This window comes from Ranitomeya imitator, chromosome 6 (genome assembly GCF_032444005.1).
Source record: "Ranitomeya imitator isolate aRanImi1 chromosome 6, aRanImi1.pri, whole genome shotgun sequence".
Classification (NCBI taxonomy): Eukaryota; Metazoa; Chordata; class Amphibia; order Anura; family Dendrobatidae; genus Ranitomeya; species Ranitomeya imitator.
The window spans coordinates 418,449,157-418,474,009 of NC_091287.1; the positions used below are offsets into that span (position 1 = coordinate 418,449,157).

General features: G+C 42.9%; 1 protein-coding gene across 1 annotated transcript in view; it reads left to right on the forward strand.

The window, feature by feature from the left end:
• The window catches only part of SPIDR (scaffold protein involved in DNA repair), an 801,106-nt gene that overhangs the window by 51,562 nt on the left and 724,691 nt on the right, over positions 1-24,853 (forward strand). Inside the window, exons 4-5 of the mRNA XM_069731306.1 lie at positions 2,428-2,613; positions 4,803-4,972. Coding sequence (XP_069587407.1) covers positions 2,428-2,613; positions 4,803-4,972 — 356 coding nt within the window. The remainder of the gene's footprint in view (positions 1-2,427; positions 2,614-4,802; positions 4,973-24,853) is intronic.

The following is a 24,853-nucleotide window of genomic DNA, read 5'->3' on the forward strand; positions in this document are numbered from 1 at the left end:
GGGGGGGGGCGATCGTTGGGATTGGTGCACATCAGTGTTTCCAGCCATGGCCGATGATATTGCATCATCGGCCATGGCTGGATTGTAATATTTCACCAGTTTTTTAAGTGAAATATTACAAATTGCTCTGATTGGCTGTTGAAAGTGAAACTGCCAATCAGAGCGATCGTAGCTATGGGGGGGTAAATCCACCCCCCCTGGGCTAAAGTACAACTCCTCCTGTCCCTGCAGGCCGGGTGAAATTACAGTTAACCCTTTCACCCGGCCTGCAGGAGCCCAATCCGGCCATGACGCATATGCTGGGTCACAGGTCGGAATGGCACAGGTTTTCATGACGCATACGGTGCGTCAAAGGTCGGGAAGGGGTTAAATCCAAAATAGTGGCCTGCAGAGCTGAAATCATGAAGATTCAGTCACTGGATACTGGATATACTTGGAAGCTTATAGTTTATGCATTTCAATACGTTTGATTTTATGGGTACAATATAGTCTTGTTTGGACTTTTTCGTAAGCCCCTTTTATGTTATGATACATATACACCTTTATCTACACTGATATACCCCAGTATACACAGTTACAGGCACAGCTTAGATACACTTACACATACAATTCCAAATTCATATACACACACCTGGAGATATGATTACATATCAGGGACTCTGCTGTCACCCACACAGTGCTATCTTGCTTCTGTCTCACTGGCACACATGTGTGGAGATCCTCCAGGCAGAAGTAGCCCCAGGCGTGGCATGATGTTACTTCAGCAAGCTTACCTACACTTTTATAGGTGTAATGCTGGACTGTGGCCGCTCAGCAGGCATTCAGGTTGGACAGCTGTCGGAGGACCTTCCTGGGGGCAGATACTCCTCTTCTACCCAGTTTGCCATGTGCCTGGCTTAGGACCACAAGAAATTGCGTGCTGTGTGTTTGAGACCCATACTATAGGATACAATGATATGAGTGACTGTCCATGCTTTTCTTCAAACTGGTTGTCCACTGTTTGTGGCGCTGACACCGGAGAATCATCACAACTCACAGTATGTGCAATGTGATAGTTATAATCAATATATTTTTTCAATCCATTTTTTTTTTAACTCCTTTACGACTAATGACAGATTTATCTGTCATTGGCCGCCTCCCCCTGTTTGGTGCAGGCTTTGGCGATGAGCCTGCACCTTTTCCAGCACTTGACAGCTGATCTGATCAGCTGACGTGCGCGCACGCTAACAGCTGCAGGATGAATCGCAATGCTCCTGCAGCTGTTAACCCGTTAAATACTTCTGTCAAACGATGACAGCGGCATTTAACATGCATTTCCGGCAATCGCGCCGGAAATCCACCCATCGGTGACCCCCATCACGTGATCGCGGGTTACCAATGCGTTGGCATGACAGATTGCTATGAGCATCACCCGGTGGTCGGCACTCATAGCAAGTCAGGTATTCTTCTACATGTGGGAGAGCCGATCGGGTTTTGGCAGCTTCTAGTCTCCCATGGAGACTATTGAAGCATGCCAAGAGTGACATTTTTTTTTTTTTGTAAAAATACAAAAAAAACATAAAAGTTTAAATCACCCCCCTTTTGCCCTATTGAAAATAAAATAAAAAATACAAATCAATCATACACATATTTGGTATTGCCGCTTTCAGAATCGCCCGATCTATCAATAAAAAAAAGATTAACCTGCTTGCGTAGCGAGAAAATAAGGCAAAACGCCAAAATTACTTTTTTTGGGTCGCCGCGACATTGCATTAAAATCTGCACTAAAATCTGCACTAAAACGGTATCGTTAAAAATGTCAGCTCAGCATGCAAAAAATAAGCCCTCACCCAACCAGAGATCACATAAAAATGGAGACGCTAGGGGTATTGGAAAATGGCGCAATTTTATTTATTTATTTTTTTTAACAAAGTTTTGAATTTTTTTTCACCACTTAGATAAGAAATAACCTAGACATGGTTGGTGTATATGAACTCGTAATGACCTGGAGAATCATAATGGCAGGTCAGTTATAGCATTTAGTGAACCTAGCAAAGACGCCAAACAATAAGCAACTGTGGGATTGCCCTTTTTTTTTTTTAGCAATTTCACCGCACTTGGAATTTTTTTCCTATTTTCCAGTACAAGATATGTTTAAACCCATGGTGTTCAAAAGTATAACTCGTCCCACAAAAAACAAGCCCTCACGTGGCCATATTGACAGAAAAATAAAAAAAAAGTTATGGCTCTGTGAAAAAGGGGAGCAAAAAATGAAACAGCAAAAACGAAAAAAGCTGCAGTCATGAAGCAGGTCTGAGTGACTACTCTCAACCTCTGTAATTGCCAAGGGATAATATGTGTTACACTTTTTTTTTTCTTTTTTTTTTTTTTAATAGGTGCAATCCTTTAAGATAAGGAATACATTAAAAGTTTGTTTTTGTGTTACAGAAACTTCAGCTGATGAGAGTCTAAAAGATCCTTCTGAAATAGTTTGGAGTTCCAGTGATAACGACTTGTCAAATGATGGCAGTAGCAAGACAATTTCACAGCCTGATATTACAGATGTTTCCCCACAGAGTGCATGCAGGTCGCAAGACATACAAATCTCTTTTTCTAACGACAGGTCAAGTGGAGGTATGTATCTCTTCTCAGTTGGACTTCACTCTTTCCATATTATATCTGAAGCCCCCATACATATTATACTATGGACCGAACCTACCGATAACAAGTTTGGCTAACAGTCCATTGTGTATAAGAGCCCTGAACAACTAGTTATCAGGATAGATGTTGATCTGGAATGTCCCATTTTGGACTGCCGATCACTTTATCTTGGAGATAAGCCGCCATCAGTGATTCCTGGTGAAGGCTCTCTCATGGAGAAAGCAGGAGCACTCGGCCGAAATAGTTACCCTGTTTATGGGATAGATGCATGTAGGCAGGGCTGTGGAGTCGGTAAGCCAAACCTCCGACTCCTCAATTTCCATGACACTGACTCCACCAAAATGGGCTCAGACTCTGACTCCTACTCTCCGACTCCATAGCCTTGCCTGTACGTCAAACTAATGGCCGATGTGTAAGGTGCCCTGAAATGATAATGTAGTAAAGGACAGTGATTTCTTGCTTTAATATTTTTTTATATATATGCAGGTTGTACAAGATCATATGTGATTCCAGTATAAATGATCCCAAACAGACTCTTAAATAATGAAAGATATCTTTAGTAGTTGAAAATCGTGCAAACTGTTAACACATGATCATACAATTTAAAGATTTGTAAAGATTAAAGGGAATCTGTCACCTCATTTTGCCGCTATAAACTGCGGCCACCGGCATCAGGTGCTTATCTACAGCATTCTGTAATGCTGTAGATAAGCCCCCGATGTAACCTGAAAGATAAGAAAAACAAGTTGGATTATGCTCACCCAGGGGCGGTCCTGGTTTGGGTCCGATGGGTGTCGCAGGTCCGGGTCCGGCGCCTTCCATCTTCATACAATGTCATCCTCCTTGCTTCTGTTGCGGCTCCTGTGCAGGCGTTCTGATTTGCCCTGTTGAGGGCAGAGCAAAGTACTGCAGTGCACAGGTGCTGGGCTTCTCAGACCTTTCCCTGCGCACTGCAGTACTTTGTTCTTCCCTCAACAGGGCAGAGAATTACACTTGCGCAGGAGCCGCAACAGAAGCAAGGAAGAGGACGTCTTCGCATGAAGATGGGAGGCGCTAGACCCGGACCGTGACGCCCATCGGACCGGATCGCACCGGGACCGTCCCTGGGTGAGTATAATCGAACTTGTTTTTCTTATCTTGCAGGATACATTTGGGGCTTATCTACAGCATTACAGAATGCTGTAGATAAGCCCCTAATGGTGGTGGCCGCAGTTTATAGCGGCAAAATTAGGTGACAGGTTCCCTTTAGAAGGGTTGCCTAGTCCAGATAACCCTGACCATATAGTCTACTGAGACCCCTACATTAAAGCCAGACTATAGAGCTGCTCTATGGAAGTGGCTCCCATTCTGGTTGGCTTGTGCAGTCTTTGTATTAGATGGCCCTGTCTGGTAATACTACACTGCAACTAGTGCTGCAAGGAAAATGTCATTTTTAGCTCTAACGGCTGTGTGCAGATAGTGAGACTCATTCTGGAAGGAATTTTCTCTGATGAAAATAAAGTATTATCATTGCATGCAGAAATATTATTTACATTTTTTTTTTGTTTCAGTTCATCGTAGTTTGAAAATGTTTGTTAAAGCATAGACTCCTAAACATTTCAGAAGTAAAAGGAAGAAAATGGAGATTGTAAAAGGGGTTGTGTGCTACAGGACAAACCGCTATTAGTGGTTCCACTGTTCATCATACAAAAAAGTATGCAAGTATGCTTTACCTCGAGAACCAGTGCCGTTCCTCTGATTTCAGCACTATGTACTCTTGTGCGCCAGAGGTCTCATCACATGACTTTTACAGCCATTCAGTGGCTGTTGATTGGCTGTAGCGGTCACGTTTTATTTTGTCACGTGGCCATCAGTGAATGCAGCTCAGAAATTGGAGGAACAGTACCAGTCCTGGAGTTAAGTGCACAGTATTTTTTTCATAGTGCTGAATAATGGGGGGTTATCCAGTAGCAGACAGCCACCTTAATCTAACACATTCATTCTATGTTCACATCACCACTGTTCCTGTATAGAAAGATAGAACCCAGACTCCTCCTGATGGAGCCACAGATGCAGTGTTAGCAGGGCCTACAATGTAGACCTGTCCAATATATGTGTGTAAACTTATGCTGACATTGCTAAATGCTTTACTACTTCTTTGTCTGTATTTTTTTCCACCACAGGTGATGTCCCTCAGATTACTGACTGGCAAGATGACAGTGACCTGGAGTGTGGGCACGGAGTGGGCAGTGTGTCTGAAGCTGCGGACAGTGAGGTTGAGATCTCAGACTCTGAGTCAGTGCCCAGTGACGTGTTCATTTCCGGGACACAGAATGATGTCCAAGCTTTGAAAGTAAGTTCTGCTTTTTTCATTTGTGAAAATCTTGGAGCTTTTGCGTGACTCTTACACAGTCATTACTTACGCATGCACTGCCGGTCAGCTTTATAACACCAAGGGATCATTGACACCTGGTTGACGTCTGTTTGACAAACACATTTGAACCCTGCATGCTGCTATGGCCGACTTGGGTACATGCAGTTATCTGCCATATGATATTCAGAAGTTAGACATCGGTTGTTGTTTTTTTATTCTGATTTACCTATAAAAATTGAACTGCCAAAAATTACATCTTATAACTGTGGCAATTAATTACAAAAAAAGATGGTTTTCAAATGCGGTGCTCAACCACAACATGTGAATGTTCCCTACAGATGCTTAGCTTATAGCACGTGTATAATTGAACTGAATAGCTGTACAAGTGGTATTTTGCCTTGATAGATTCATACTATCTAAATATTTATACATACCAGTCATACTTTCTCATATTTTATGGAGCATGCGTTACGATTCAGCCTACAAGGCTGTATGTCATGGATGTTAATAGGGGTTTTCCCATCGTGAAAAAATGGCATACCCAAGGTAATTGCCATTAATTCTTGATATGTGCTGTTTTCACATCTGTGACCTTCTCCCATTGGAGAAAAGAGATCTAATAACACTTCATTACCAGTTTATTTTGGCTGCTTGTTCCCTTAAAAGCTGTAGGACATACGGAAAGAGCGGAGTGTTGCTAATGATTTGGGCATTATGATGATATGCAGTGCTATGGGAGGCAGTTGTGTAAATATCAGGCACAATCGCAAGTTACCGTACATTATTTCTGCCCACTCAAAACTGTCACTAAGGTCAGCTTCACATGTTCGGGCTACAAGGTCGGTGTACAATCCACGATTTCCAGACCTCAATCCATAAGTTTATCAGGCTGACACTTTACAGTCAGGAGACTAGCGGCAAATCTGGAATATGTTGTCTATACACAGACCTTGGCACTCCAATATGTGGGGTTGGCCTAAATTGTCAGTTTTTCTAAAAATGCTCCAAATTGTTATTTTCTAGGTACAGAATTTCTGCTTAAAACCAGACATTTTTAGTGATGCATGCTTTCAGTTTTCACATGCAGAAAAGTTGAGCTTTACTTCTAACTCATGATGGAAGAGAATGGATCCTTGGGACTTTGGCGTCCTGGACAATGCTTTCTTCCTATGAAAATGAAAAAAAAGTAAAATCCAAGTCATGATAATATAATTACATTGTAAAATTATATTGTACGTCACTCATATTAGGAAAGCAGTAGCATCATCTAGACAAAACAAATATTTTACCAAACACAGCAATCAGTGTGTAGATAGATAGATAGATAGATAGATAGATAGATAGATAGATAGATAGATAGATAGTGTAATCCCTGGATATCGAGTCTGAAATCCTGAGATATTTACTATGTGTTCTACCAGACGAGGTAAATATAATGAAGTGTTTAAATATAACCAGCAGAGGGCAGCAGTGCTCCATTCCTAATCTTAAGAAACAGCTTTTAGGTCATATAAGTGTCTTAAATTAAATTTGTACATAGTATCTTAGCTTTCCACTAATGATCCACATACCATCAGGAGTTGTAGCGCTTTCAGTTGTCCTCTTTTTGTCAACTTGTTAAAAATGTTAGTTTCTTCATGATAGCTTATTATTATTATTATTTATTTATATAGCACCATTAATTCCATGGTGCTGTACATGAGAAAGGGGTTACATACAGGGTTATAGATATTGTTCACAGTGAACAGGCTTACAGTGACGGACTGGTACAGCTTATTGTTTGAAAGATGGACAACTTTTTTTTTTAACGGATAGCACTTAGACCGAGCATACGTGTGGATGAGCCCTTATAATTATTTTATTTACACTTGACAAACATATTCAGTCCTACCAGGCAAAAAAAAAATACAGTTTATCTAAATGTACATGTTCCACCATGAAATAAGCAGTGCCATTTGCTCTTGCCAGAGGCTCATCCCTCCCTGAGATGGCGGCTGGCTAGCAAATAAATATATCGGAACCCAACAGAGAAGCAATTTCAAATATTGACAGATTTCAAATTATAAGTGTATTTTACATTTTATTTCACTTTCCGGTAACTGATGTTGGTTAAATGTGTGCATATGTATGTGTGTACAGTGGCTTGCGAAAGTATTCACCTCCTTGGCTGTTTAACTATTTTGCTACATTACAACCTGTGTTTTTAAATATTTTTGTAATCTGATTTGTGTGTGATGCATCAGCACTAAATAGTCTTAAGTTGGTGAACTGAGAAAAATATAGATATTAAATTTTTGCTATCAATTAAATTGGCATATGCATATGTATTCACCCCTTTTGCTATAAAGTCCCTTAAAATTTCTGGTGCAAGCAATTAGACACATTCTTAGTGAATGGAGTCCACCTGTGTGCAATCTAAGTGTCCCATGGTCTGTCAGTATGTACACACCTTTACTGAAAGGCCACAGAGGCTGCAACACCCTTAAAGAGAACCTGTCACTGTGAAATTGCAGTTCAATCTGCAGAAACCTTGTTATAGGGCAGGAGGATCGGAGAAGATTGATATACAGATTTGTGAGTAAAGATCCAGTATAACCTGTGATTAATTCTCCACTCTTTCTTGGAGTGTTGGTCCAGTGAGTGGTCCAATCAGTGACTGACGGCTGTTTTTGGATAAGTATACACAGAGAGCTAGCTGTCAGTCATTGATAGGACCGCCTACTGGACCCAAAATCCCAGAAAGAGCAGCCGATTAAATGATGAAAACACAGGTTATACTGGATCTTTTCTCAAATCTATATATCAATCTGCTCTGCTCCTTCTGCTCTATAACATGGTCCCAGCAGAGTGTATTGCATTTTCATGGTGACAAGTTCTCTTCAAGCAAGAGGCACGACTAACCAAACGACAAAATGAAGACCAAAGAGATCTCTAAACAAGTCAGGGACAAAGCTGTTGAAAAGTGCAAGTCAGGGTTGGGTAATAAAAAAAAAAAATACCCCAATCTCTGGTGATTCCCCGGAGCACCATTAAATCCATCATCATCAAATGGAAAGAACATGGTACCACAACAAAGCTACCTGTTTTTTAGCAGCAGGGACAGGGAAATTGGTCAAATACAGTGATATTGTTGAGTAAAACCTGTTCTGTCAGTGATTTGAGACTGGGATAGAGGTTCATCTTCCAACAAGACAATAACCCAAAGCATAGTGCTAAAGCAACACTCAAGTGGTTTATGGGGAAATGTGGCCTAGTAACAGCTCAGTCCTTTGAGAATCAATGGACAGACTTGAAGATTGCTGTTCACCAGAGGAAATCATCTAACTTGAAGGATCTAGACCAGTTTTGCTTTGAGAAATTGGCTAAAATCCCAGTGACCAGATGTGGAAAACTCATAGAGACTTATCCAGCGACTTGCAGCTGTAATTGCCGCAAAGGGAGGCTCTACATAGTACTTACTTTAGGGGGGTGAATAGTTATGCACACTGAAGTTTTCACTTATTTTGTCCTATTTGTTGTTTGCTTCACAATAAAAAGAAAACCAAATGTTCACAGTTGTAGGCAATGTTCTTTACATGAACAAATGCAAACTCTTATAAATAACTGAAATTCCAGATTGTGTGGTAGCAAAACACAAAAAATTTCAAGGGGGTGAATACTTTCGCTAACCACTGTATATGTATGTGTATATATATTTATATTATTTTGTTATGTTTAACCTGAGCTATTCTGGTTTCCTTTGCCTACATTTTCACTGGCACAACATGTTCAGGAGGTTACAAAATCACTACGCTCGTGCCTTTATCACTGAGAGATGTTTCAGCCACTTTTTACAATACATTACCTTTCACCCGCTTTTACTTTTTACGATGTTTGTTATTGTAGTTAATCATTAGTAGAGTTTCCGGTATTTATTGGTTAAACCCTATAAAGCTAGTAATTCCTTCATATTCCCACAGAGGGAGCCAGAAGCCAAAATTGAAGCAATTTCCTAATCTGCAAAAAAAGAAATCTATTATCTAGCTATCTATTTATCCTTCTATAATTTTTTGTTTCTTTACATGCCCATTTTTTGTTCTCAATTTTTATTTATACAAAAGTAAGAATGAATTAAGACAAGCCTTCTAATTATCTTCATTTGTTATATATGCAAGTGTATGATTTGAAGTATGAAATGACATGAGCAATATTGTATAAGAGGAAGACTCCCCTTCCACTGTCCACATTAATTTAGATACCTTTCCTTAAATTGATATTTCCATTTGTCACATTGGTTGTATATGCCACAACATTACAATCAGTGGAGGTCTGATCTGTAGGGCACGTGCTGCCGCCCCTACAGATTACGTTCTCATTCACTCACTGATGACCTATGAAAAGGTGTCTCAGTACCATGAAAAGTCATGACACCAGCTGAAATTTTTCAGTAATGTTATTGACAGATTTCAGCTGGTGTCATGACTTGTCTTGGCTTTTTGCACCTGTTTCTTCATGTGTTTAATACTTTTTCCTGTGTCATTTCTCATTATTACACATAACTTAGTTTATGGACAGCTATGGTTTTATTTATTTGCCTGTGTGAATTGGATGGGTTGTTTCCAACATCTGCTGAGAATTTCATGTCAATAGTACCTTTAGAAATATATTTACTTAGAAAATTGGTGACATTTTCAATACTTCACCTGCTGTATATCTCAATCAATGTTGAAATTTCATCAAACTAAGGTAAAATTAGAATTATGAGTATCACAGGATCAATAGATAACTTAATGATTTGCAAACCTAACTCATTAATGCTGGCATTGTGCACGCCAGTCTTAATGAAGGAGTGAAAAGTAAGTCAAAAATGAATTCTTAATTCAATATGAGCCGCACACTACTTAATGAGTTAGGGGCATCTTACAAGTGTCTAGCGCCTCCGCCACAGATGTACTCCAGTCAGGTGTCACTAAAGTGGTGTAATGTTTCATGAATTGGCAGGATGAAGCAAGGCCCGTCCTGCCCATGATCTGTCCATTTTGGCAATGTTTGATAGAAGTGGCTTGAAAATACTAAAAACTGCAAAAGTTTTGTGCAACTTTTTGACTGCAATTTGAGCAGGGAAAGGTACCTCTGCATCTTATGAGTAATGTATATACCTGAGTATAAGCCGACCCGAGTATAAGCCGAGGCCCCTAATTTTGCCATAAAAAACTGGGAAAACTTAATGACTCGAGTATAAGCCTAGGGTGGGAAATGCAGCAGCTACTGGTAAATTTCAAAAGTAAAAATAGATACCAATAAAAGTAAAATTAATTGAGACATCAGTAGGTTAAAGATTTTTGAATATCCATATTGAATCAGGAGCCCCATATAATGCTCTATACAGTTCATGATGGGCCCCGTAAGATGCTCCATAATAAAATATGCCCCATATAATGCTCCATACAGTTTATGATGAGCCCCATAAGATGCGCCATACAAAATATGCCCCATATAATGCTGCACAAAGGTTAACAATGGGCCCATAAGATGTTCCATATTAAATTATGCCCCATATAATGCTGCACAAAGGTTAATGATGGCGCCATAAGATGCTCCATAGAATAATATGCCCCATATACTGCTGTTGCGATAAAAAAAAAAAAAAAAAAAAAAAAAACATACTCACCTCTCGTCGCTGGGGGAGAGGTGCCGGTGTCCTGAGAAGGCGAGGACACCGGCGCGCTATGGGGGTGAGGTGCTGTTGTCGCCGCTGGCTCAGGCCCCCGGCACTTGCTTGCGATATTCACCTGTTCCCGTTCCACCGCCGCGCACCGCTGTGTCTTTCGGGTCTCTGTAGTGACTGTTCAGACAGAGAACGCGCACTAACCACGTCATCGCACCCTCTGACCTGAACGTCACAGCCAGAGGACACGGAAGACAGACCTCGGCTGTGGAACGGGGGACAGGTGAATTGTTGTGAATTCTGTGGCAGAGCTCCCTCCTGTGGTCACAAGTGGTACTTCGGCTGATTCTCTCTGGGAGCTTCCGTTTGTGGAGGAAACTGGTACTGCTGCTTCTGAGTTTCTTCCCTCAGGTGATCTGGTGAGGTCGTTAGGTGCTTCTCTACTTAACTCCACCTAATGCTTTGATTCATGCTTCCTGTCAATGTTCCAGTGTTGGACTTGTGTTTCTCTGGATCATTCCTGTGGCCTGCTGCTCTGCATAGCTAAGTGCTTCTTTGCTATTTGTTGCTATTTTTTCTGTCCAGCTTGTCTATTAGTTTTGCTGGAAGCTCTGGGACGCAAAGGGTGTACCTCCGTGCCGTTAGTTCGGTACGGAGGGTCTTTTTGTCCCTTTGCTTGGTTTTCTTTAGGGTTTTGTGTAGACCGCAAAGTTATCTTTCCTATCCTCGTTCTGTCTAGAATATCGGGCCTCACTTTGCTGAATCTATTTCATCCCTACGTTTGTCTTTTCATCTTACTCACAGTCATTATATGTGGGGGGCTGCCTTTTCCTTTGGGGTATTTCTCTGAGGCAAGGTAGGCTTATTTTTTCTATCTTCAGGCTAGTTAGTTTCTCAGGCTGTGCCGAGTTGCATAGGTAGCGTTGCCTCTAGTTGTGTTTGGAGAGGATCAGGGATTGCGGTCTGCAGAGTTCCCACGTCTCAGAGCTCGTTCTATTATTTTGGGTTATTGTCAGATCACTGTATGTGCTCTGACCTCCATGTCCATTGTGATACTGAATTGCCTCTCACAACAGTACAGGAAGCCCAAAAGTACTAATGATTCTCAATAGAGGGAAAAAAGAAGTTCTGAGACCATTTTTTTTCCTTGGCTTTGTGTTTTGTCTTTTTTTTCCCCTAGACATTTGGGTGGTTCAGTACACAGGTGTAGCGATGGACATTAGAAGTCTGTCTTCATTTGTGGATCAGCTCTCGGCAAGAGTACAAAAGATTCAAGACACTATTGATCAGAAATCTATGTTAGAACCAAGAATTCATATTCCTGATTTGTTTTTTGGAGATAGAACTAAGTTTCTGAGTTTCAAAAATAATTGTAAGTTATTTCTGGCCTTGAAACCTCGTTCCTCTGGTGATCCAGTTCAACAGGTTTTGATTATTATTTCTTTTTTGCGCGGCGACCCTCAGGACTGGGCATTTTCTCTTGCGCCAGGAGATCCTGCATTGAGTAATATCAATGCGTTTTTCCTGGCACTCGGATTGCTGTACGATGAGCCTAATTCAGTGGATCAGGCAGAAAAGAATTTGCTGGCTCTTTGTCAGGGTCAGGATGAGGTATATTGCCAGAAATTTAGAAAATGGTCAGTGCTCACTCAATGGAATGAATCTGCGCTGGCAGCTATGTTCAGAAAGGGTCTCTCTGAAGCCCTTAAGGATGTCATGGTGGGATTTCCTATGCCTGCTGGTTTGAATGAGTCTATGTCTTTGGCTATTCAGATCGGTCGACGCTTGCGTGAGCGTAAATCTGTGCACCATTTGGCGGTATTACCTGAGCTTAAACCTGAGCCTATGCAGTGCGATAGTACTTTGACCAGAGTTGAACGGCAAGAACACAGACGTCTGAATGGGCTGTGTTTCTACTGTGGTGATTCCACTCATGCCATCTCTGATTGTCCTAAGCGCACTAAGCGGTTCGCTAGGTCTGCCACCATTGGTACGGTACAGTCAAAATTTCTTCTGTCCGTTACCTTGATCTGCTATTTGTCATCATATTCTGTCATGGCGTTTGTGGATTCAGGCGCTGCTCTGAATTTGATGGACTTGGAATATGCTAAGCATTGTGGGTTTTTCTTGGAGCCCTTGCAGTGTCCTATTCCATTGAGAGGTATTGATGCTACGCCTTTGGCCAAGAATAAGCCTCAATACTGGACCCAGCTGACCATGTGCATGGCTCCTGCACATCAGGAGGATATTCTCTTTCTGGTGTTGCATAATCTGCATGATGTGGTCGTGTTGGGGTTGCCATGGCTACAAGCCCATAATCCAGTATTGGATTGGAAATCCATGTCGGTGTCCAGCTGGGGTTGTCAGGGGGTACATGGTGATGTTCCATTTTTGTCAATTTCGTCATCCACCCCTTCTGAGGTTCCAGAGTTCTTGTCTGATTACCGGGATGTATTTGATGAGCCCAAGTCCGATGCCCTACCTCCGCATAGAGATTGTGATTGTGCTATCAATTTGATTCCTGGTGGTAAATTCCCAAAAGGTCGACTGTTTAATTTGTCCGTGCCTGAGCACACCGCTATGCGCAGTTACGTGAAGGAATCCCTGGAGAAGGGGCATATTCGCCTGTCATCGTCGCCATTAGGAGCAGGGTTCTTTTTTGTAGCCAAAAAGGATGGTTCGCTGAGACCTTGTATAGATTATCGCCTTCTTAATAAGATCACTGTTAAATTTCAGTACCCCTTGCCTTTATCTGATTTGTTTGCTCGGATTAAGGGGGCTAGTTGGTTCACCAAGATTGATCTTCGTGGTGCGTATAATCTGGTGCGAATCAGGCGAGGCGATGAATGGAAAACTGCATTTAATACGCCCGAGGGTCATTTTGAGTATCTAGTGATGCCATTCGGACTTGCCAATGCTCCATCAGTGTTTCAGTCCTTTATGCATGACATCTTCCGAGAGTACCTGGATAAATTCCTGATTGTGTACTTGGATGACATTTTGATCTTCTCGGATGATTGGGAGTCTCATGTGAAACAGGTCAGAACGGTTTTTCAGGTCCTGCGTGCTAACTCTTTGTTTGTGAAGGGATCAAAGTGTCTCTTTGGTGTGCAGAAGGTTTCATTTTTGGGGTTCATCTTTTCCCCTTCTACTATCGAGATGGATCCTGTTAAGGTCCAAGCCATCCATGATTGGACTCAGCCGACATCTCTGAAAAGTCTGCAAAAGTTCCTGGGCTTTGCTAATTTTTATCGTCGCTTCATCTGCAATTATTCTAGTATTGCCAAACCATTGACCGATTTGACCAAGAAGGGTGCTGATTTGGTCAATTGGTCTTCTGCTGCTGTGGAAGCTTTTCAAGAGTTGAAGCGTCGTTTTTCTTCTGCCCCTGTGTTGTCAACCTGATGTTTCTCTTCCGTTCCAGGTCGAGGTTGATGCTTCTGAGATTGGAGCAGGGGCTGTTTTGTCGCAGAGAGGTTCTGATTGTTCAGTGATGAAACCATGCGTTTTTTTTTCCAGGAAGTTTTCGCCTGCTGAGCGGAATTATGATGTGGGCAACCGAGAGTTGCTGGCCATGAAGTCGGCATTCGAGGAGTGGCGTCATTGGCTTGAAGGAGCTAAGCATCGCGTGGTGGTATTGACTGATCATAAGAACCTGACTTATCTCGAGTCTGCTAAGCGTTTGAATCCTAGACAGGCTCGTTGGTCGCTGTTTTTGGCCCGTTTTGACTTTGTGATTTCGTACCTTCCGGGCTCTAAAAATGTGAAGGCGGATGCTCTGTCTAGGAGTTTTGTGCCCGACTCTCCGGGTTTATCTGAGCCGGCGGGTATCCTCAAGGAAGGAGTAATTGTGTCTGCCATCTCCCCTGATTTGCGGCGGGTGCTGCAAAAATTTCAGGCTAATAAACATGATCGTTGTCCAGCGGAGAAACTGTTTGTCCCGGATAGGTGGACAAATAAAGTGATCTCTGAGGTTCATTGTTCGGTGTTGGCTGGTCATCCTGGAATCTTTGGTACCAGAGAGTTAGTGGCTAGATCCTTTTGGTGACCGTCTCTGTCGCGGGATGTGCGTTCTTTTGTGCAGTCCTGTGGGATTTGTGCTCGGGCTAAGCCCTGCTGTTCTCGTGCCAGTGGGTTGCTTTTGCCCTTGCCGGTCCCGAAGAGACCTTGGACACATATCTCTATGGATTTTATTTCAGATCTTCCCGTCTCTCAAAAGATGTCAGTCATTTGGGTGGTCTGTGATCGCTTTTCTAAGATGGTCCATCTGGTACCCTTGTCTAAATTGCCTTCCTCCTCTGATTTGGTGCCATTGTTCTTCCAGCATGTGGTTCGTTTGCATGGCATTCCAGAGAATATAGTTTCTGACAGAGGTTCCCAGTTTGTTTCGAGGTTTTGGCGAGCCTTTTGTGGTAGGATGGGCATTGACTTGTCTTTTTCCTCGGCTTTTCATCCTCAGACTAATGGCCAGACCGAACGAACCAATCAGACCTTGGAAACCTATCTGAGATGCTTTGTTTCTGCCGATCAGGATGACTGGGTGTCCTTTTTGCCTTTGGCTGAGTTCGCCCTTAATAATCGGGCCAGCTCGGCTACCTTGGTTTCGCCATTTTTCTGCAATTCTGGGTTCCATCCTCGTTTCTCTTCAGGACAGGTTGAGTCTTCGGACTGTCCTGGTGTGGATACTGTGGTGGACAGGTTGCAGCAGATTTGGACTCATGTAGTGGACAATTTGACCTTGTCCCAGGAGGAGGCTCAACGTTTCGCTAATCGCAGACGCCGTGTGGGTCCCCGACTTCGTGTTGGGGATCTGGTTTGGTTATCTTCTCGTCATATTCCTATGAAGGTTTCCTCTCCGAAGTTTAAACCTCGTTTCATTGGTCCTTATAGGATTTCTGAGGTTATTAATCCTGTGTCTTTTCGTCTGACCCTCCCAGATTCTTTTTTCATACATAACGTCTTCCATAGGTCATTGTTGCGGAGATACTTGGCACCTATGGTTCCATCTGTTGACCCTCCTGCCCCGGTTTTGGTGGAGGGGGAATTGGAGTATATTGTGGAGAAGATTTTGGATTCTCGTGTTTCAAGACGGAAACTCCAGTATCTGGTTAAATGGAAGGGTTATGCTCAGGAGGATAATTCCTGGGTTTTTGCCTCTGATGTCCATGCTCCCGATCTTGTTCGTGCCTTTCATGTGGCTCATCCTGGTCGGCCTGGGGGCTCTGGTGAGGGTTCGGTGACCCCTCCTCAAGGGGGGGTACTGTTGTGAATTCTGTGGCAGAGCTCCCTCCTGTGGTCACAAGTGGTACTTCGGCTGATTCTCTCTGGGAGCTTCCGTTTGTGGAGGAAACTGGTACTGCTGCTTCTGAGTTTCCTCCCTCAGGTGATCTGGTGAGGTCGTTAGGTGCTTCTCTACTTAACCCCACCTAATGCTTTGATTCATGCTTCATGTCAATGTTCCAGTGTTGGACTTGTGTTTCTCTGGATCATTCCTGTGGCTTGCTGCTCTGCATAGCTAAGTGCTTCTCTGCTATTTGTTGCTATTTTTTCTGTCCAGCTTGTCTATTTGTTTTGCTGGAAGCTCTGGGACGCAAAGGGTGTACCTCCGTGCCGTTAGTTCGGTACGGAGGGTCTTTTTGTCCCTTTGCTTGGTTTTCTTTAGGGTTTTGTGTAGACCGCAAAGTTATCTTTCCTATCCTCGTTCTGTCTAGAATATCGGGCCTCACTTTGCTGAATCTATTTCATCCCTACGTTTGTCTTTTCATCTTACTCACAGTCATTATATGTGGGGGGCTGCCTTTTCCTTTGGGGTATTTCTCTGAGGCAAGGTAGGCTTATTTTTTCTATCTTCAGGCTAGTTAGTTTCTCAGGCTGTGCCGAGTTGCATAGGTAGCGTTAGGCGCAATCCACGGCTGCCTCTAGTTGTGTTTGGAGAGGATCAGGGATTGCGGTCTCAGAGCTCGTTCTATTATTTTGGGTTATTGTCAGATCACTGTATGTGCTCTGACCTCCATGTCCATTGTGATACTGAATTGCCTCTCATAACAGTGAATATCGCATGGCTCACTTTCCTCCTCATATTCGCCCCCCTTCAGGCACGTCCCTGCTTCACCTTCGTCCCGGTGCCGGCAGCTTCTTCCAGTGCTGAGCAGTCACATGGTACCGCTCATTAAAGTAATAAATATGTCCATGCCTATGAGAGTGGAGACGCGTCCATATTCATTACTTTAATGAGCGGTACCACGTGACCAGTGAATACGGGAAGAGCTGCAGGCAGACGCCAGGACAACAGAGTGATGCAGGGAGGACTTGCAGTGATCGCACAAGGAGTGGTGAGTATGCTGTGACAGCCGCCGGCTCCTGCCGCTCCCCCGACAACCCCCTGGGATGACTCGAGTATAAGCCGAGAGGGGCACTTTGAGCCTAAAAAAATGGGCTGAAAATCTTGGCTTATATTCGAGTATATACGGTAATATATTTTGGGTAGCTTCCAGGTCGTTGAAATCAAGGTCTACTTGTATCAGGTGGTAACTATTAGTGTTCTCTTTATTATTAATTGGTATGGGACTGAATATCCTAACATCTATGGGTAGTCTTTGGGTTATCAGAGGTCAGTGTTCAATGAGTGTTTAACCCCTCGACTACCGCCAATATGCATGAAAACTGGGCCTTATTTCCCTCATTCTAGTTTTAAAATGGCGATTGGGAATAAGAGAATAGCACTGCCCCGCGGCCAAAATTCCTGCAAGTGACGGCTGTATAATTCCCCTGTGACAGGATCAACCTCCCGCTATTGTAAAAGCGGGTGCCGATCATTGCCATTGTACTCTGAGGTCATATGATGACCCTAGAGTACGGTGGTCTTTGAGATCCAGCTATAAGACGGGGCTCACAGGCTGAGTCAGTGACTCACTGTCAGGTTTCACGCACTGCAGTACACAAGTACTGCAATGCATGAGACCAACGATCAGAGTAAAAATTATGCATGTCCCACTGAGGGATTTGGTGGAAAAATGAAGAAAAAAAAAAAAAAAAAGGTCAAATATAATGTGTAAAAAAGTATATAAAAAAAAACCACACAGAGTGCATGAAAAAATCTGTTTTGCCACTAAAAGTGTAGCATTTGTGATAGATTAAAAAAAATGATCTAAATAACTAAATCATCCTGCTAAAAACAAGCCCTAATTTTTCTATTACTGGAAAATAAATTTAAAAGTTACAGCTCTCAGATTATGACGATGCAAAAACAAATTAATTTTTGTAAAATATTTGTTTCTAGTCTGGCAGAGCACAAAAACTATATAAATCTGGTGTTGCTGTAATTGTACTGACGACAAATCGGACGTTACCACTTTTACCACAAGGTGAATGGCGCAAGAAAAAAAAAATAGATAAAACTATTAGTAAAGCAATCATAAATCTTTGTGTCACAAAATGGTACCAAAAAAATCTCCAACTCGGCAAAAAATAATACATATACATATAATATCATACAGCTCTGTTTGCCAAACCATAAAGAAGTTACATCTCTTTATGTATGAGTATGGAGATGAAATAACTTTTTTTAAGAAAAAAAACAAACATTTTTACTGTGTGACAGCAGCAAAACATAAAAACCCCCAATATAAATCTCGTATCCCTGTATCACACCAACTCGAAGAATAAAGTGACCTAATCCGTTCTACCTCAGGGTGAACCGGGCAAAAATAAAAATAAGAACTATTCTGGTACTGCTGTCTGTAAGTTTATTCCACCTCCCAAAAATTCAGAACAAGGTTCGGCTCATATTTATCCTTAGCTCTCCGCTAAAAGCTTATGTTGAGGTTTCCATGTAAATCCCCAAACTTGCGATTCAGACAAAACCCCTATGGAACCACTCACTTATGAGGGAGATTGAGTCACTTTGGACTGGTCTCTGTTATGGCTGTGTCCCATTATTTTAGGAGTCCTTTTAGCGCACAAGTGTGGACAGCTAAATTTATGTGCACGACTAAAAAAGATGGATACCATACCACTGGAGAAGATGCCAAACTGACTCCAAAGTGCCTCCATCTGCCTCATTATGGTGGATGGCTCTATTGGGAGTTTTGTGCGAATGACATTTTTGTGTGATTTACGCGGAAACCCTGAAGTAAGTGCTCAGCTTAGAAGTCAAGAATGAAGCCAAGCATCCAGCCTTATTCTGGAAGTGATCGAAAAATATTATGTACCCCCAAATTTTACCAGTAAACCCTTAATTTATCCTGCACAAAACAGCCCCCTCTCATCTGCCACTAGAACTACAGGGGGTTCCCACGTTACTGGCAGGACAATGTCTTTCAAAGCGATCTTGCTCCCGCCCACAAATAAAATCCATTGAAATCTGCACTCCCAAATCCAAATGCCCCCACCTTACTTTTGAGCCCCACTGTGCCTAAACCACAGTAAGAGGCCACATATTTGGCATTATTGTAATGGGGAGAGCCCAATTGTGAATTTATGGGGTGCGTGTGGTGAGAAGCGCAAGCTGGGCACTATGTATGGGGGTACTACACTGTATGGGGGCACAATGTAGGGGCACTAAAATGGCTATTCTCCAGATGAAAAGCATGGTGTGGATGTTACAAAATAATCACTGCAGCCATAGAGGAATTCATTGAGAGGTGCCGTTTTTTCTGCTTTTTTGGCACCTTTGGGGCTCTGCAAATGTCGCCCGTAAACTCTTCTAGCAAAATCTGTGCTACAGAAGCCAAATAGCGCTCCTTCCTTCTGAGCCCTGACGTGTGGCCTAACAGTAATCTCTGATTACATATGAGGCATTACTGCACTCGGGAGAAATGGTGCAATAAATTGTGGGGTCCAGTTTCACCAATCAAACCCTTCTATAACTGACAAATTTGCAGCAAATACAAAAATTATATTTTTACTACTAAAATGTTATATTTCCGTTTCCTAATGTTATAAAATTATGTGATGCGCCTATAGGTTCAAAATACTCACTACACCACCTGTTGAAATCCTTAAGCAGTGAAGTTTCCAATATGGGGTCACTTGGGGTGGTTTCTGCTGATCAGGAACATCAGGGGTTCGACTAATGGAACCCTCAATCTATTCTGACAGAATCTGTGTTCTAAAAGCCAATTTGCCCTCTTTCACATCCGATCCCTGCCGTGTGCTCAAGCAGTAGTGTTCAACTACATATGGGGAATGGCCACGTTCGGTAAAAATTGAATTACAAATTATGGGGTCCATTTTCTCCTTATGGGGTCCTTTCTCAATGAGCACGTTTTCCCCTGTAACATAACACTTATTCTCACCTCCAGTGTCGACGCCATTCCACTGGTTTCTGTACGCATTTGCCCTGGGCTCTTGTGTCCTTAAAGGGAACCTGTCACCAGGTTTGACCGATATAAGACCACCATATTTCAGGCTTGATATACAGCATTCTATAATGCTGTATATAAGCCCCCAACCCGACCTGTAAGACAAGAAAAAGACCTTGCGGGGCGGTTCAGTCGGATGAGTGTCGATGTTCTTGGTCCTTCTTCTTGCGATGCCATCCTCCTTCTTGCTTCATGTGGATGACACTTCCTTACGTCATTCACACAGAGTTTTCCGGCATCCCTCTTCCCCGACTAGAGCAGAGTAAAGTACTGCAGTCCACATGTGCCGGGTGCCTTTTGACCTTTCCTGATGCCTGCGTACTGCAGTACGTTCCTCTCCCCTCATCAGGGCAGAGAAGTACGCCTGCGCTACGCCTGCGCAGGAGCGCAATGCCGTGGAGACTGTGAGGATGACATAGGGACTCGTCATCCACATGAACCAAGTAGGAGGACATCATCAATGTATTGTCATCTCTGTCGCATAGTAAACAAAGACCGTCAAAGGAAAATGTTTTGAGATTCTGCAATAGAGGGTGAATAAATCTCTGTTTGTTTAAGAAAAAAAAACAAAAACTACAGCCAGAGGACAAAGCTTTTCCAAAATCAGAAGACTCCTTTAATGGGAGCTCCAGACCAGGACCAGCGACACCCCTAGGACTAGACCTCCCCGCAGGTGAGTATAATAAAAAGTAATCTGCTTATATAAAGCATTATAGAATTCTGTATTCTTTACCCTCCAAAAAATGAGTTCTAATTTATTAACAGTAAAAGAATATGGAATATCACACAAATTTGCAGTGGTAGAATGTAGGATTCCTCCTCAATGGAATGACTTATAAGGGCTGCCTCCTTTGCGCCAAAGGCTTAAGGGGAAATAACCACCCAAACAAATGAAGCCATTATGTGCCCTCCTTGGGTCCGGCATTGGATCTTGCTGCCACTGTGGTCTTTGTTGATCTTCTGTGGTGACATCATGTCGTCAGCGCTGCTACTAATCACTTAGTTCACTGGTTTGTGCTGTTTAAATTGACAGGACCGCTTAGCTCAGTGATTGGCTACAGCAGTAAAGACATGATATTGCTTTTATTGCAGTCTTTGATCATCAACCACAACAGCAGGAGGCAGCGCTGGACCCATAAGGGTGAGTAAAGCTAAACTTTTTATCTATTTACCTCCCATAGACTGTGGAGCAATAATCCATGAATGGTGACATCCCCTTTAAGTCTTAAAGAGTAAAGGTACCGTCACACTTAGCGACGCTGCAGCGATACCGACAACAACCCGGATCGCTGCAGCGTCGCTGTTTGGTCGCTGGAGAGCTGTCACACAGACCGCTCTCCAGCGACCAATGATGCCGGTAACCAGGGTAAACATCGGGTAACTAAGCGCAGGGCCGCGCTTAGTAACCCGATGTTTACCCTGGTTACCATCCTAAAAGTAAAAAAAACACAAACACTACATACTTACCTACAGCCGTCTGTCCTCCAGCGCTGCGCTCTGCACTCCTCCTGTACTGTCTGTGAGAGCACAGCGGCCGGAAAGCAGAGCGGTGACGTCACCGCTCTGCTTTCCGGCTGACCGACGCTCACAGCCAGTACAGGAGGAGTGCGGAGCACAGCGCTGGAGGACAGACAGCGTTAGGTAAGTATGTGCTGTTTGTTTTTTTTACTTTTAGGATAGTAACCAGGGTAAACATCGGGTTACTAAGCGCGGCCCTGCGCTTAGTTACCTGATGTTTACCCTGGTTACCAGTGAAGACATCGCTAAATCGGTGTCACACACGCCGATTCAGCGATGTCTGCGGGGAGTCCAGCGACCAAATAAAGTTCTGGACTTTCTTCCCCGACCAGCGACAGCACAGCAGGGGCCTGATCGCTGCTGCCTGTCACACTGGACGATATCGCTAGCCAGGACGCTGCAACGTCACGGATCGCTAGCGATATCGTCTAGTGTGACGGTACCTTAATAGTCATTTCAATTTCTATATTGTAAATCAATTATACACATGAAAATCTTACCAAACTATAGATTGAGTTCTAAATTCTGTAATGGCACGTTGATTAATGGAACTAGTCTGACTGCAACATGTGAAGTCAAGATGGACATTTTCCTCGTGCAGACGAGTGTATTTTCGGTCCAAGTGCGATCCAACAAAACATCAGATGGCACTCGGACCAATGCTAGTCTGTAGGTCAATGCACATGTCCGATTTTTTTTTTTCTCCAAGGGAAAAAAATTGCTACATGTCCGAGTTGCATCCGATATTCGCATCACACTCAGCCATGCAAGTTAGTGAATGGTTTCAAAACACTGGGCTGCACTCGGATGACATCTGAATGCAGCTGTCTTGTACTCACTGATAGAATGGATAAAATGTAGAAGTTTTTCCCACATCTTCTCATTCGACGGAATCTGAGCCCCCTATGCTCATACTCTGGTCAGAGTTAGACCATAGTGTCATTTGGGTAAGCGGCCTGATTGTCTCGGATGAGAGAATCCACGGCCGTCTGCACCTGGTCTAATATAGAGGTTTTGGCGTCTGCCTCATGGGGTTTTTGCAGCTCTCTGGATCAACATGTCAGGCTATAGGTTAAACTCAGTTGACTTATGTATACCTTCAACTTTTAAAAACTATAAAAAATAAGAAACTTTGTATTATACCTTATTAGAAAAATCTGCTTCTTTCTCAGCCAGGACTAATAATTCATTATCAAAAGTCTCAATCCACGGGTAAAATCTGTATTCACATTAATAAGATAGGAGATGGCAGTCCTACTAACATTCTGATTTTGTGCTTTGGACAGCTTCATCCGATTAGCCCTTTTCCTGCTTGCTTTTTCATTTAAAGGTTTTTTGGTTTTGGAAAAGCCTTGTCCTCTGGCTGTAGTTTTTGTATTTAACCCCTTCACGACATGCGCCGTACATGTACAGCACATGTCGCGTCTCGCCCTTTGATGTGGACTCTGGCGCTGAGCCTTCTTTCCCGGCATCGGTCAGCTGATTTGAACAGCTGACACATGACGCTAACAGCCACTGGTGGAATCACGATCTATCCGCGGCTGTTAACCAACTAAATTCCGTTGTCCATCTCTGACAACAGCATTTAATGTGACCGCGCCGGAAGCGCGTCACTAATCCCTTCCATCGGTGCCCGTGTCACATAACTGCGGGTCGCCGTTGGTTTGGCATGTCAACCCGGGATCTGCAGCAGACCGCCGTGGTTGTCATTTCCTGATTGCCATGAGCGCCGCCCAGCAGTTGGCACTCATAGCAAGTGAGCATTTCTGCTGCATAGAGCAGGGCTGAAGTAGGTAAGTAATATAAGTAATGTTCCTTTTATGGCATATATCCCTCTTCTCCCGCTATTTTGTTGAAAAGTATGAAGCAGGATGAGAACACAGTGGCAATACAAGAGGACCAAGGGACAGTCATATGTAGCTGCTCAGAGCATATGACCAATCCAGCACCAAATGGACATAGTAACATAGTTACTATGTCCATTTGGTGCTGGATTGGTCATATGCTCTGAGCAGCTACATATGACTGTCCCTTGGTCCTCTTGTATTCATCTCTTGTATTCATCTCTTTGCTAGTAACATTTACTGCTTGGTAAACTCATATGGAGCCAACTTCATCTAAGCTTTTGATTACTCCGGAGACAAATCTTCATGTTACTTTCAGCAAGCTCTCATGCGATGCATCAATTAGACATCTGAAACTAGTTCAGCCTCGGTACTTATACAGGGTTTCATAGACTCCAAAAAGACTTACCGTATTCTATTATCATATAAATGGCACAAGCTAGAAAAAACATGTTATCGAGATTAATCTTTGGCCCCAGCTTTTCTCAGAGCAGACAGTGCTGTTTAACAATGCTAATCAGCTTTAGGACACTGCTAAAGTAAACTAAGCGCCCACATGTTAATCAGTATATCTTTTGGATTGTGTCCAGACAAAAACCATGCAAACACACATAACCTAGAAGCTCCAGGCAGATGTTTTCCTTGGCCATATTTGAACCCCAGTGTTACAAAGCAACAGGGCTAGCCACTGAACCACCATGCTTGTTATACAACTAAAAGGTTATTGGACTGGTCACTTTGCGAACACTGAGGATGTGTGCCCACGTTGCGTTTTTTTAAGCGGTTTTGCCGCATTTTTCCGCTGTGGAAACGCTTAAAAACGCTCACAAAACGCATCCCATTAATTTTAATAGCATTCCGCAATTGATGTGCCCATGCTGGTTAAATTTCCGCAGCGGAAAAATACGCAGAAAAATACGCAGCATGTTCCTTAATTTAGCTGAATTGCGGCAATTCGGCCGCCATAGAGTTGTATAGGAAAACGCTTGGAAAAAATGCGACAAAAACGCAACAAAAACGCATTGAAATCCGCAAGTGTTTTCCTTGGCAAGGGAGTGCAGATTTGAAGCATAAAAATCTGCTTCTATTCTGCAACGTGGGCACACATAGCCTGATACTTTTCTTAACTACTGAAGTTTTTCTGCATGGGACAAATTGCATTGGAAACCAGGAAAAATTGATAACATAGGGGACAAAGAGAAAGCATGGAAGGTGCACCGTTCTCAAACCTTCCTCTACCTTTCAGTCATATTAGATTTTTGTACAAGCAAGCCTTGAATTGCTCCTGCTCTCTTATGGTGACATGCACAAATGTATTGGGACTACAGAGAATATAGCATTGTTGTGCGAGTGGTAGGTAATGTTTCCTCAACACAGTGTCTGTCTTCTTAATTTGATGCATGAAAATGACAGTACCTTCCCAAGAGTGGCCAGTTGACCAAAATTACCCCAAGAGCACTGCGACGACTCATCCAAGAGGTCACAAAAG